Here is a 13,836-nt window from a genome sequence, read left to right as displayed (position 1 = left end):
CTATGAACCAGGAGGTCACAGTTCTGTTCCTTGTCAGGGCACACACCCGGGTTGCGGGCTCGATCCCCAATAGGAGGTGTGCAGGAGGCAGCCGATCAATGATTCTCATCATTGATGTTTCTCTCTCTCATTCTCCTTTCCTCTTTGAAATCAATAAAAAAAAAATTTTTTTAAGAAAATGGATATAAACTTGCTTCCTCTTTCTATGCCCCCAATGCTACACTAATGCACCTGGGCTATCAGGCAGGTCACTTTCTGGGGTCAAGACCACAGGCCTCCTCCCTGCTTAGCCAGTTTCCATGCCGTTTGCTCCGTGTGGACATCCTGAGCAAAGAAAGCCTGAAAACGAGTATTTTATGTGGAATACTGTGCCATCTTATCACGATCTAATTAAGCTGAAATGTGCTGCCTGCCCTTCAAGCGCTCCACCTAACAATGAAGACAAGAGAAAATTATACCCAGACAACTCGACCAGCGGTGCCAAAGGCCGTCATACTAAGATGAAAACCAAACTGGCACGGCCCTTTTTTAGGCATGTTTTACCCTGGCCTTCCTGTACGGTGGCCCCTAAATAGAGAATATCCCCCTGACACGTCCCTTTCGTGTGCAAGAATGAAGAACGCTAACGCCTTTTAGGGTGGCAGGGGGTGGAGGAAAAACTCCCCCCGACTTAGGTCATTCGGGTTTGGCCCCTGAGGGTCCACACCTGCGCTTGTGAGCCCTGAGTTTCGGGGATGGTGCAGCTGCACACTGAGCATGTGCGGCCGGAGAAGGCGGCGCTGGGACTGCGCGGACACCTCGGCCTCCGTGGGAAAAGGAGACCAGACGGCGAAGATTAATGAGTGGAAAGATTTCCCCAAGTCCCCTTTCTCTGGAGACGCAGGCTGGAGGAGGGGTCAACATAAGGAAGAAAAGGAGAGGAAGACCCGAACCCGAGCTATGTACGTGGCCTTCGCAGGCTCGACCAAAGCCAACGGAGCGCAGAAAAGGCAACTGTAATTAGGAGGGAAGGTCACACGAGTGTTTCCCGGGAGAGCTGACGATTTAATTTACAAAGCGGCCGGCTTGCCATCCCGATGAATGTGCACGTGTGCGTTTTCACAGTCTTCCCCTCGGCTCGCACACACACACCAAAACAGAAAACTCACAAGTCACCTTTCCCATCTGTACGTTTAAGGAGGGAGTGGTCACAGGTGAGTGAGACGTGGAACCCGGAATTCTCCATCACAAGGGAATCCACTGCTGCACAGCTCCTTGAAATGGCTTCACAGCTCCTTGAAATTAACCTGCCTACCTGTTCTCTCTGACAGAGCTGCAGGACGAGGGAAGGTAGAAATAAGGATGAGGTATTCAACAATCTGCACACTGTTTGTTCAAACACCCCGGCCCGTGGTGGGCTGGACGGCGTGACAGTCCCTCCTCAATGGAACGTGGCATCGCTTCTTGAACAAGGGACCCTGCACCAGCCACGTCTACTTGCTGATAAATGAGTAAGAGCTACGTTAGCAACTCGTCAAGGTCTTAAATGCTTTTCTCTCTTTGTTTCCCCTTCTTCTCATCAGAATGTCAACTGGACAAGACTCTTGGCTTCCTTTTCCACGCGGTGTTTGGTAAGGGCTCGGTAACTGAAGGACTTCTACCCTAAAAAATGGTCGTAACTCTGCAAAGGGAGTGGTGCTTTTAGGTGCCTTTTTCCCTAGGCCAGCGGTTCTCAACCTGTGGGTCGCGACCCCTTTGGCGGTCGAACAACCCTTTTATAGGGGTCACCTAAGACCATCCTGCATATCAGATATTTACATGACGATTCATAACGGTAGCAACATGACAGTGATGAAGTAGCAACGAAAATAATTTTATGGTTGGGTCACAACATGAGGAACTGTATTTAAAAGGCCAGAAGGTTGAGAACCACTGCCCTATGCTATTAGTTTACATACCAAACAAGAGAAAGTTTAGAAATAGACTAATTATAGACAATACAGGACCTGGTGACATGAGCCAAGTAGTGAGCGTGTGTGTGTGTGTGTGTGTGTGTGTGTGTGTGAGAGAGAGAGAGAGAGAGAGAGAGAGAGAGAATGAATACATGTTCATATGATTCAACAGAGGTCAAATATGCTGCTACTGGGTTTGAAAACAGAGCCAAATAAGAGACAGGTATGATTTCGACTCCAGGACTGAGAAAACAGAGACGAATGGCTCCAGCCTTTAATGCGTAAGAGGCATAATCTGGCCAGACAAGCAAGTCTGCTTCTCAACTACCAGCTGGAGGATTCCACCAGATGCCCTGCCCTGGGCCACACCGTCCACGGAGGAGGAAGCTCAGTGAAGCCACTCAGGAATGCCCAGGCGGATGGGCATGGGCATGGCCGGTGATCCACAGCGGATGCCACACCCCCTTCTGCTGCCCCGACGAGGCTGAGAGAGGACCTGAGGAGAAGGAACCATCACTTGTAGCCCAGGAGTGGTGGCTGGGGCTGATGCCAGGCAAACATTTCATGGGGACCTAGAGTTCATGGAGCTCAGGATACGTTCTCCTTCCTCTCCCTTCGCAGGGATGTGGCCTGAGTAGCTACTCAGCCCCTATGTGCTGTCCCTTGTGGTGACACCTACTGCAGTACCGGGAACACACTACGGCTGTGGATACTCACTGAATGAGTCAGGTATGGCAAACCCCCCTCAATCTGTCCCCAGCTTAATTTCCCATCATCCCCCTTCACATTTGTTCCATCCAATTTTTAATGAACTTTCCAAATTCCACAGTCCATCCTCTTGCTGCTGGTACTGACCTCCAAGAGTTTTCTTTTATCCCCAAAACATGTTGGGGTTGGCGGAAGGCATTCCTAGAGATTATGAAGGAATTATTATGAAGACATTATTTCCCTCCTGATATTCTTCTGGGAAGAGAATTAGCCAACACCCAGGTGGACTGTCATCACCAATGCAATTTCACCATTACCATTCTTACCTTTAAAAGCGTCCATGAGTTTGTTTGTTCATGTATGTTGGTTTTTTAAAGATTCCACGTGTAAGCAAAATCATATATGGCATTTGTCTTTCTCTGCCTGACTTATTTCACTTAGCATAATACCCTCTAGGTCCATCCATGTTGTCACGAATAGTAAGAGTTCATTGTTTTTTTAGGGCTGAGTAATGTTTACTTTGTAAGGTATATAAATGTCTAATCACTATGCTGTACACCTGAGAATAATAAATAATATAATACTGTATGTCAGCTATTGTTGAAAAATAAATTTTTTAAAGATAAAAGCATGTATGCACCCATGGTATGGCTAGAGTCATAGACATAGTGAGTTAACAGATCATGGGAATTGCTCTAGAAGCTCATCACTCAAGACAAAGAGCTCTGACATTAAGCTGTGACACACTAATACATGAACCTTAAACAAGGATGTTAATTAATTGTGCAAACAAATTTCACTACGAGTGGATACTGACTTAGGAGAAGGAACCATTTCCAAACAGATCAGCCGTATCATTTACATGTAAGCCAAATCAGTGAAATATAAACAGGGACTAAACTGCTCCGATCCACCAATCATCTCTATCAGTTCATTATGAATGTCTTTACAAGGCCACTCAGTAGCACAGTTTCATTACATCATTTCAAAGTTAGGCAGAAATATTTTAAGTCTGTAATTCCACCTTCTTAGATCAAACTGTCCTTCATGTTGGTACAGGTTGCTGAAATGTCCAAGACTAATTGGAACAATGCAGATTACAAGTGTTGTAAGAGCGGGATTCTGCCTCATCTGCCTAGGCTGAGTTCAAGCCTAGCGCCCAGCACCGGTGCCTGACACATAGTAGGTCCTCAATAAATATTCGCTGTGAGCCAGGATCTGCTCTAGGTGCTGAGGAGAAGTGCTCAGTGGCCAGCAATGGCTCCAAGTAGAAGGTGGCTGTGGGTAGCTACCCCGGAAACAGCAGGGAGTGGGAGCCAGGGGAGGGGTGGCTGGAGCGCCCAGATCTCCTGTGTCTGCTCTCCCAGTTCCTGCCCTTTCTCTCCCAACCATGACTCTGAAAAGGGACACATGTCCTCCACTGGATGAAGGCAGCTGGTTCCCAGCGTTAGTCGGCTATCATCATGGCCCTGTGACACGCTTATCTCTAGTCCAGATTCTGAAAGGGCTTGTGTATCTAGGGGCAGCCCAGTGAGACAACAGAAAATAAAGGACTCCTTGGATTAATTCAGGAGGCACTGGAAAAACTTACCTTCTCTGGGCCTCAGTCTTCCTGTCTACTTGATGAGAGGGGAGCTCTCAATGGACCCCTAAAAGCCCTCCCACACTGCCCCTCCCCTGGGAACTGCCCCGAAGACCACGTCACCACCCACACTCCCTTTCGCTTAGACCACATTCCAGTGCTCAGACCTTTATCTTTCCCCTCCTGACTTTCCCAGGATCCGGACCCACCCAGAGAGTTCTCTGCCGAATAAGCCCGCCTGGAGTCCCTGACAACCTCCGCCTTCCCACCCCTGGGTGCTGGCATCATTTGGGGGCTCAGCCCATCTGGTCTCCAGATGAACTAATCCTATATAATAAAAGACTAATATGCAAATTGTCCCCTCGACCAGGAGTTCAACAGGGAGTTTGACTAGGGGATGGGGCCAACCAGTCAATCTCCTGCATCCCCTTCCCCCGGCCAGCCTGGCCCTATTGGCCCTGATCGGGGCGGGCCCGCCAGCTGGACCCCACCCATGCACGAATTCATGCACCGGGCCTCTAGTAAATCCATAATTCTTTACCCCTTTCAGCCTCGTGCATTCCGCCTTCAGTGACCCTAACACTGAGGAAGTCCTTGGGGGCTGGGCATGAGGTGGGGGTTGGGCTGGGCTTGCTCCCCTCCCCCACCTCATGAGGCCCCTGCTCTGGGGTTTAAATAATTAGGTTGCTTTTGGCAATTGAATCAAGTTTATTAACATCAAACATACCGATTTATATATATACTAGAGGCCCGATGCACGAAAATTCATGCAAGAGCAGGCCTTCCTTCCCCCAGCTGCTGGCACCGGCTTCCCTCTGGCACCTGGGACCTGGCTGGCTTTCCCTGGGCCCAGCTTCCTCAGGAAGGACGTCCAGAATGACGTCTGGAAGACGTCCGGTCTAATTAGCATATTACCCTTTTATTATTCTAGATGATATGTAGCATCAACTACTTATGTTCTATATTAAACTCCATTGTATTTCCTTAAGAGGGCCCCAGGTGAGGCCCAGAAGGACTGCCTCATGGCTGAGGCCACTGACAACCATGAACCTGGGACAACCATGTCTGAGGGCCCAGGGGAAAGAGCAACAGTGACCAAAATACACGGCCGCAGCTCCCTTCGGCCAGATCTGCACATTTCCAAATGAAGCCGGGGCCTCCCATGGCGCTGGCACTGACTCCCCGTGCCTGCTGGAAGCAAGGGACATGGAACAGCCACCTCGTTCTCTCGCTCAGGTTTCTACCCACCTCGGCTTCTTTACCAACTGAAGACTAAACCGCAGTTGCTTCACCCAGATGTTTATCAAAGAGAGAGCATTGAAAAACCAATTTATCTCAACGTGGTTGAGCAACACTTGGAAACAGTGCTCCTGCTTCTCTTTCTAAGTCTTCATCAAAATTCAAAATTGCATTTCTTGGCTAGAACAGGACAACTGAAGTCGCTCCCCAGAAACCCCACCAGCAGTCAGGCCCCAAAGCAGAAGCAGTGATTTCTCTGAGGAGGAGGAAACAATGAGCATGTCACTGCATCTACGAAGCATCCTCAGGTCTTATTCCCGCGCTGTGTCTGCGCGCGGCCTCCTGCCTCTGCCTGCCGTCTTTGGTGTTTCTTTCAAGGGTGACAATTCTGTCCAACAAGGGAAACCCCTTTTTTGTGCCAAAATCAAATCAGATCTCCATTAACTGGAATGTCTGAATTTACTGTTGAGTACAGGTAACCAAAGAAAACCCTACAGGACTTCCAATGAATTCCTTTTCTCCCCGCCACCTCCTTTTTTCTTTCTTTCTTTCTTTTTTTTCAGAGAGGAAGACAGAGGGAGAGAAAGATAGAAACATCAATGATGACAGAGAATCACTGACCAGCTGCCTCCTGCACGCCCCACACTGGGGATCGAGCCCGCAATCTGGGCATGTGTCCTGACCAGGAATTGAACCGTGACCTCCTGGTTCATAGGTCAATGGTCAACCTCCTGTTTTAAACAAATGAACCGGAGCCCTGGTTTTCTCCTTTCCCCGCATACAGAGCCCCACACCCTGAGCCAGTGGAGACGGCGGGGTGCCTACCTTGCCCAGGCCCGGCGTGTCCTTCACCTTGCTGACCGCCCGCAGCAGGCAGGGCGGGGCGGGGGGCGGGGAGGTCTGCAGGATGCCACTGAAGCTGGTGCCGAAGAGCGGGGGCTCGGCCACGGAAGTGGAAGGTCGGTGCTTCTTCTTCTTAGAAGACAGATTCAACTTCTGGGCAGCTCTGGAGGGAGAATGCAGAAAGTGAACAGTAAGGGGAAAGGCTGGCACCATCACAGATGTGCACGTGACTTCATTCTCTCGCCCTTAAAGAACCTCCTCGTTCTCGCTGAAGCTTAATCGTTCTCTCTCCATCCTCCGTGGGCTCCGTAGCCACCCTAAACTACAGTGGAGTTGACTTAACGAGCTCCCCAATCATTTCTACGGCAGCAAAGAGCAGTAAAAGTGCCCGGGTCTGCGGTGGAGATTTACACAGGAGTGTCTGTTACCCAGAGACACGTGGCTTAAGCAGGAATAGGCCGGGCGTCTTTAGGGGTAAACAGTACCTATCAGGCTAATCACGCCATAACTTCTCCAGCGTGAACTCCAGGGGAGAGGCCTTACGCCTGATGTAGAAATTCGGACGCCTTGTAAAGCCAGGCCGGCCTGATGAAGGGCCACAGGTAGGCCGATCAAGGCACCCTTTGTACGTGCCTGTGGGAGAGAAACACACGCCCCAGCAGTGGGGGAATAAACCGAGCTGCTTTTAGGAACGGAACAGCAAATCGGAATGAATGCGGCCGGCTGTGCAGGGCTGGGGTGGGGCTGCCGCCCGGAAACAGGCTGGTTGTGCAGGGTGGTCTCCCAACACAGAACGCGGTCCCCAGGCACGTGGGAGGGTGAGCAGGTCGGAGCCAGCGAGGGCACCGAGGGGCCGGGAGGGCGGGGGCGAGGCTGCCACATCACTGACAACACTGGCTATTTCCACCGCATCTTCCCTCGTTCAAATGTTCTGTGTCAGGTAACGCACCATCGTCTGATCACAGCGAAGAGGGAGAACACAGGGAACAGGGTCAGGAGAAGGCATCTCACGGACTATCCCATACTCATTTCTGGATTAATTCTCAGTGTTTCCAGACTCTTGTTCAAAGAATCCCCATGTCCTTATCGAATGTCATTCAACATGGTGAGCTGCTGCGTAAGCAAATGGATGGCCAGGACTTCCTTCTGCAGATCAAAACCTGATCACCACCCGGTGTTCCTAGCGGTAACCTCGCAGGTCGCAACAGCGGCGATTCGAAAAGATAAAATCAGCATCGTTTCCACCTTCCCGCTCCCTCCCCGGCCTCCGCATTGGGAGGATCTGGAAAAGTTAGTTTTACTTTTGTATCAGTGGTTATCATGCCTTTTTTCTACTGTTAATCCTCACCCGAGAATGTTTTTTCCATTGATTTTTAGAGAGAGTGGAAGGGAGGGGGAGAGACAGAGAGAGAAACATCGATAGGTTGTCTCCTGCACGCGCCACAACCAGGCCTGGGGATTGAGCCTGCAACTGAGGTAAATGCCCTTGACCGGGATCAAACCCGGGACCCTTCAGTCCACGGGCCGACGTTCTATTCACTGAACCAAACCAGCTAGGGCCGTGGTCAGCAAACCGCAGCTCGCGAGCCACATGCGGCTCTTTGGCCCTTTGAGTGTGGCTCTTCCACAAAACACCATGTGCGGGCACACACGTACAGTGCGATTGAAACTTAGTGGCCCATGCACAGAAGTCGGTATTTTGTGGAAGAGCCACACTCAAGGGGCCAAAGAGCCGCATTGGGCTTGCGAGCCGCGGTTTGCTGAGCCGCAGTTTGCTGACCACTGACTAGGGTAGTAATTATCATGCTTTTGATCGACCAGTCCCCTGAGCTATAAAGCTGCCACGGCACACATATAGCGAAGAATTGCTATTTCATAGCTTAGGTTTTCTGAGCCATAAAACTGAACATCGGATCCACAAGAGTGAATAGAGGAAGAACAGATCTTGCTGGAATGACACCTCACAGCCCCAATCCCGAACGTAGGGAACCCTATGGGCACTCAGGTGAAGGGCGCTGGAAGGTTTCCACAGAGCTCCTCGCGCCAGTCGGCGGAGAGAAAACCTTGGAATCGTTTCTTTTCATGGCCTCATTGTCACGCTCCCTCCAGCGAGGCAGAGCTGGTCAGTGAGGGGTCGGGGCCGCGAGGCAGCTTTCATTCCGAGATTCTCTCCCTGAACCAACAGTGACTCGTGCGGATGGACGTGCGTGTCAGCGTCATGCTCTCCTGGCACCCAGTCCTGCGCTCGGCGACCCCTCCCGCCTGCCAGCCCGGCTGCCTGTGCCCTGGAGGGTCAGGAAGAGGGGGAGATGGTGACCTACGACTGCAGGTGCTGCTTCTCCATTCACAATAGGATTCTTTTGTCCAGGCGGTTGCTGTGGTTCCCACTCCCCGACCAGTTGGGGTTCCCAGTCCAAATGGGGGGACAGAGAGGAGAAGGGAGGAGAAGGAAATGCTATTGAAAGGCAACTGAGAAGGGCCGGCTGCTGCTTTCCTCTTTCTTATCTGTCCCACCCACACCCACACTCCCTGCCCAAGGGGAAAGTGAGGGTCCTTGAAATTGAAGCACATGAAAGTCATACCCGAGAACATAACACCAGGGTTTCTCTCCTCTGCCCTCCCCTCCCCTCCCCTCCCCTCCCCTCCCTCTCCTCCCCTCTCCTCCCCTTTCCTCTCCCCTCCCCTCCCCTTCTCTTCTCTCTCACAATATAAACTTTCCCTCTATACTAGATCATCTCCAGTGGCATACAAGTTTGCTGTTATGTCTTCCATCTTCAAAGCTAAAACACAAATCCTTCTCTTGATTCTTCTTCCCTAGTCAGCTACTGCTCCGTTTCCTTGCTCATCTTTTTGAAGGAACTCATGGGACGTGTGTACACTTGCTTCTCCAACTCTCCTCCCGTTCGCTATAAACTCATTCCAATGAGGTGACTGGCCCGCTGCTCCTCTGAAACTGCCCTTGTGAGGCCCCAACGACCCTCAGGGCTCCTGGGTGCGACAGTCTCAGCCCCACCTTACGGGACCCCTCAGGGCACTGGGCACATCCTGCCGGACACACTTGCTTTCTTAGGCCCTTCCTTCGCAGTTTCCTCTTCTTCTCCCCAGCCCTCAGCGCTGTGTGCCTCGGGGCTCAGTCCTTGTCCCCGTCCCTCCTACACTCAGTCTCTTCCTGTTTTCTTCTGGGATCACAATTTTAATAACATCATTATACCTATGATGCCTGACTTTTTATTTCCAGCTCAGGCCTCTCTCTGGAACACTATGCTTATTTGTTCAACTACCTCTTCAACAATTCCACTTGGATAACTAAGAGACACCTCAAACTTTCATCTCTAAAATCGGATTTCTGATCATTTCCTGCAAAGCTGTGTGCCCTCAGCCTCCCCTTGCCGTTTTCAGAAAACGGCAATTCCAAGCCTACAATGACCCAGAAGTTCTATGCCCCCTCCCCCTCTTCCTCACACCACACAGCCAGTCCATCGGGACATGGTGTTGGCTCTAGCTTCAAAACAGACCTATGACCCGCCCACCTCCACCACCTTTACTGCCACCATGTTGGTCTGAGCCACTAACCGCTCTTGCCTTGATGACTACAGTAGCCTCCCTTGTTCTGTCACCTCCCCGCCACCCAGTCTATTCTCTTCACAGTAGCCAGAGTGACCCTTTTTAAAATATATATATTTTTATTGATTTCAGAGAGGAAGGGAGAGGGAGAGACAGATAGAAACATTAATAATGAGAGAGAATCATTGATCGGCTGCCTCCTGCATGCCCCTTACTGGGGATTGAGCCTGCAACCAGGGCACGTGCCCTTGACTGGAATCAAACCTGGGACCCTTCAGTCCACAGGTTGACACTCTATCCACTGAGCCAAAGCAGCTAGGGTGCCAGAGTGATCCTTTTAGAACATAACTGCTCAAGACCCTCCACTTTGCTTCTCATCTATATATATAAAAGCCTAAGCGACCATTACAACCAAATGACCAGAACGACCGGTTGACCAGTTGCTACAACGCGCACTGACCACCAGGGGGCAGATGCTCAATGCAGGAGCTGCCCCCTGGTGGTCAGTGCACTCCCACAGCCAACCTCCCACTGCCCCTCCCCCTGGCCAGCCAGCTGCCATTGCCCCTGGTGCTAAACCATTCCTGGAGACCTGCTTCTGGGTCGGGGTTTCCTATGTAGCAGAGCAGCCCCCTCGCTGCGATCTATTGAAAGTCAGCCCTCGACACAAGGGTTTATCTCGCTCCCATCCTCTCCCTTCCCTGGGAGCTGCCTGCCTGCCTTGGTGGCAGCGTGGCAGCAAGGGAAGGAGGAGGGGGGAGGCAGGGAACTGTGCAGTGGCGGAGCGCTGACGGCAGCGTACAGCGTCCAATCCTTTCATGCCCAGCCCGGTGACTGTCGCCTCCTCTCCTGACCTCACCAGGGCCTTCAGGCCCAGGCTGGGATGGGGAACCAGGGGAGGGTGGCAGCAGACACAGCCCCTTTCCTAGGTGGGTGCCGGCCAACCTACTGTGCGCCCCCCCCCCCCCCCCCCCCCATGCACAATTCATGCACCGGGCCTCTAGTCTCATAATAAAAGCCAAAGTACTTACAATGGCCTATAAGGCCTCCCATAGATCCTCCCCCATATCTCTCAGACCACCTTTCCTGCTCTTCTCTTCTTTGATTGCTCTAATCTAGCCATCCTGGCCTCCAAATGCTCCTGGTACACTCCCCACCCCCCAGGGCCTTTGCCCAGGCTCTCGCCTCAGCATGGAATGCTCTGCCCCATATAGACAGGCATATGGATCACTCTCTTACCTCCTTTAATCATTGCTCAAATGTTACCTTCATCCATGAACCTACCCTACCTACCATGGCAGACTACATTTCCCAGGTGGCTATGCCAAGATGGATTCCATCCCATGTATTCTTCCTATGATACAACACTGACACTTCTCCAGTGGGAGGTAGAGTTCATTTTCCTTCTCCTTGAACCCAAGTGGACCTTTGAAACTTCCTTTACCAACAGTATATGGAGGGAATGATGCTATATAGCCTCCAGGGTTAGGTCATAAAAGGTAATATGGCTTCTACCTGACTCTCTCACCCTGGGATCCCAGCGTCCATGTGGGGAGAAGCCCAGGCCACATGGAAAAGGCCATGTGGAGAAGACATGAGGCCTCCAATTGGCCACCAGGGTCAACCAGCTGACAGATAAGTAAATGAGCTTCTAGATGATTCCAGATGCCATCTTCACATCTTCTGACTAAGGCCCAAGGCATTATGGGGCAGAGATAAGCCATCCCCACTATGTCTTGTCTGAATTTCTGAACTCTGGAAACCATGAGCAATCACTGCTGCTTCAAGCCACTACATTTTAGGAGTCACTGGTTACATAGCCATAGTAAATGATACACCACCCACTCCCAGTGTCCTAATTTCACCTGCCCTGCTGGCCTTACCCACCCCTCCTCCCCACCATGGCAATGATTACCTTCTAACATAATAGACTAGAGGCCCGGTGCACGAAATTCGTGCGTGGGTAGGGTCCCTAGGCCTGGCCGGCAAGCAGGGCCGATCTGTGGGGCAACCGGTGGGGCGATCAGGGAGCCCTCACTGGCACCCACCTTGGCCGGCCTGGCACCACCCGCTTGTCAGCCCCACCCCCTGCCGCTGCGGCCAGTCGCCTCCCTCTGCGGGGCAACCTGCAGGGTGATCGGGCGGGGACTGGCACTCATCTTGGCTGGCCTGGGCCTGCACGCTGGGGGCAGCTCCTGCATTGAGCATCTGGCCCCCATTGGTCAGTGTGTGTCATAGCGACTGGTTGTTCTGCTGGTCATTCTGTCGTTCGCACGATTTGCATATTAGGCTTTTATTATATAGGATGACTAGTTATCATGTGTGTTGTTTAGTGGCTGTTTCCTGACTAGAGTGTAAGTTCTGATAGGACAGAGTTCAGACATATTTGTTGAATGAATGACTCAAGACTGAAGGAGCTAGGGATATTGAGACTGGGGAATATAAACCTGGGAAAGGGGGAAGGAAGCCAGTTTTTTTAAAAATGTCTTTAAAGATGTGAGGAAATGATATGTGGCAGGAAGAATTTTTCAAGCAAGACTTCTCGATAATTTCCTAGGCCAACTTTCTTAATTTCAGGAAGCCGTGTGAGGAAGATAACAGTACTCCCATTCACCAGACAAAGAAATGAGGCTTAAAGAATTAAATTCAGAGTCCTTTTCATATCTGACCTGATTTTGAACATGCAGCTTTTTCAGATACTAGGCAGATAATAGGCAAGTCACTCAAATCCTGGTAATGTTTATAATGTACATAAAGGGCCTCGCGCAGCACCTGGCACATAGCTGGCATTCAGTAACACTATCATCATTATCATTATCACAAATATTAGCAGCAAGCCTCGCTTTCTGCATAGCAAGATACAGCAAAAATAGAACCCACTTTTATAGACTCTTTATGAAAATTAAATGAGTGCATATAAAGTGGCTAGTACACAGGAAGAACTTCATAGGTGGTACTTCAAAGGTATATAATACTAAATAGTGGAGACCAGAATGAATCGAGGTCTGTGTGCCTCATACTGCACCCTAAAATCTCTACCCAGGGATCAAAATAAGCAGGTGGGATATAACAGTAGGTATAAGGGGCATCTTGGTAAGCTTGGATAAACCATGAGCAATGGATCTGCTTCATGGAATAGTGAGCCTTCTGTCACTAGACGTTTCCAAGTAGTGGCTAAAAACCCATTTACATGGAATATGGGGATAAGTGAGCACGCATCTGGAAAATCAGACGATTCCAAAATCTCTGCCAATGCCGAGACTCTGCAAGGATCCTGGAATTTCTATTCCATTTAGGGAAGCCCCTGTTGGCCTCCATGCAGAAAAATAGTAATGGAGGAGTTTATTTTGACATTACATTTAAAAATCATTTTCTTGCGGAATCACTATGTTGTATACTGAAACTGATATGATATTGCATGCCCACTGCAATTGGAAAATTTAAAAAAAACATTTTAACGGTTATGTTCTTCTTAAACATGTATATAAAAATACATGAGAATTCCACAACTTAGAAAGTAATAAGTCACATTTTATAGCCATCTCTATAATCTGTAGGAACATTTATTTTAATTTTGACATCATCATAACCAGCTGTTGGATCTCTATTTCATGTGTTCCAATTTCTTGGAAGTCAGCATCTTCTGTTCTTTTTATATAGTACCTCAGACACGCAGACAGGAGAAGGTGAAGGTCAGGAAATCACTCCTGTATAATTGTATTACTCAGTGACATAAAGGAGAAGCAGTCAGGAAAGAATTGAAAAGGTAGAGAGACATTCTGGCTAGAGGTGTATTTTGTGTAATTAATGCCTTACAAGTTCTTTGTTCATACGGAGAAAAAACAAATGAGTGGTTGCTTTACAAGATTTCAAACAACAAAAAATTAATCTCAACAGCCATTATAAGCAATATTTCCTTGTCTCATTCCTAGCACAGATAGTGTCACATTTTTCCTAAAGCTATTCATA

General features: G+C 49.9%; 1 protein-coding gene across 1 annotated transcript in view; it reads right to left on the bottom strand.

The window, feature by feature from the left end:
• LOC138999351 (kinesin-like protein KIF26B) overlaps positions 1–13,836 on the bottom strand; it is a 230,501-nt gene that overhangs the window by 93,394 nt on the left and 123,271 nt on the right. The window contains exon 5 of the mRNA XM_070401463.1: positions 6,286–6,466. Coding sequence (XP_070257564.1) covers positions 6,286–6,466 — 181 coding nt within the window. The remainder of the gene's footprint in view (positions 1–6,285; positions 6,467–13,836) is intronic.

This window comes from Myotis yumanensis, unplaced genomic scaffold, assembly GCF_028538775.1.
Source record: "Myotis yumanensis isolate MYYU_CA2020_CCGP unplaced genomic scaffold, mMyoYum1.0.hap1 SCAF_22, whole genome shotgun sequence".
Lineage (NCBI taxonomy): Eukaryota > Metazoa > Chordata > Mammalia > Chiroptera > Vespertilionidae > Myotis > Myotis yumanensis.
The sequence above is the reverse complement of the archived record's forward strand: the minus strand, read 5'-3'. Positions and strand labels throughout refer to the sequence as shown.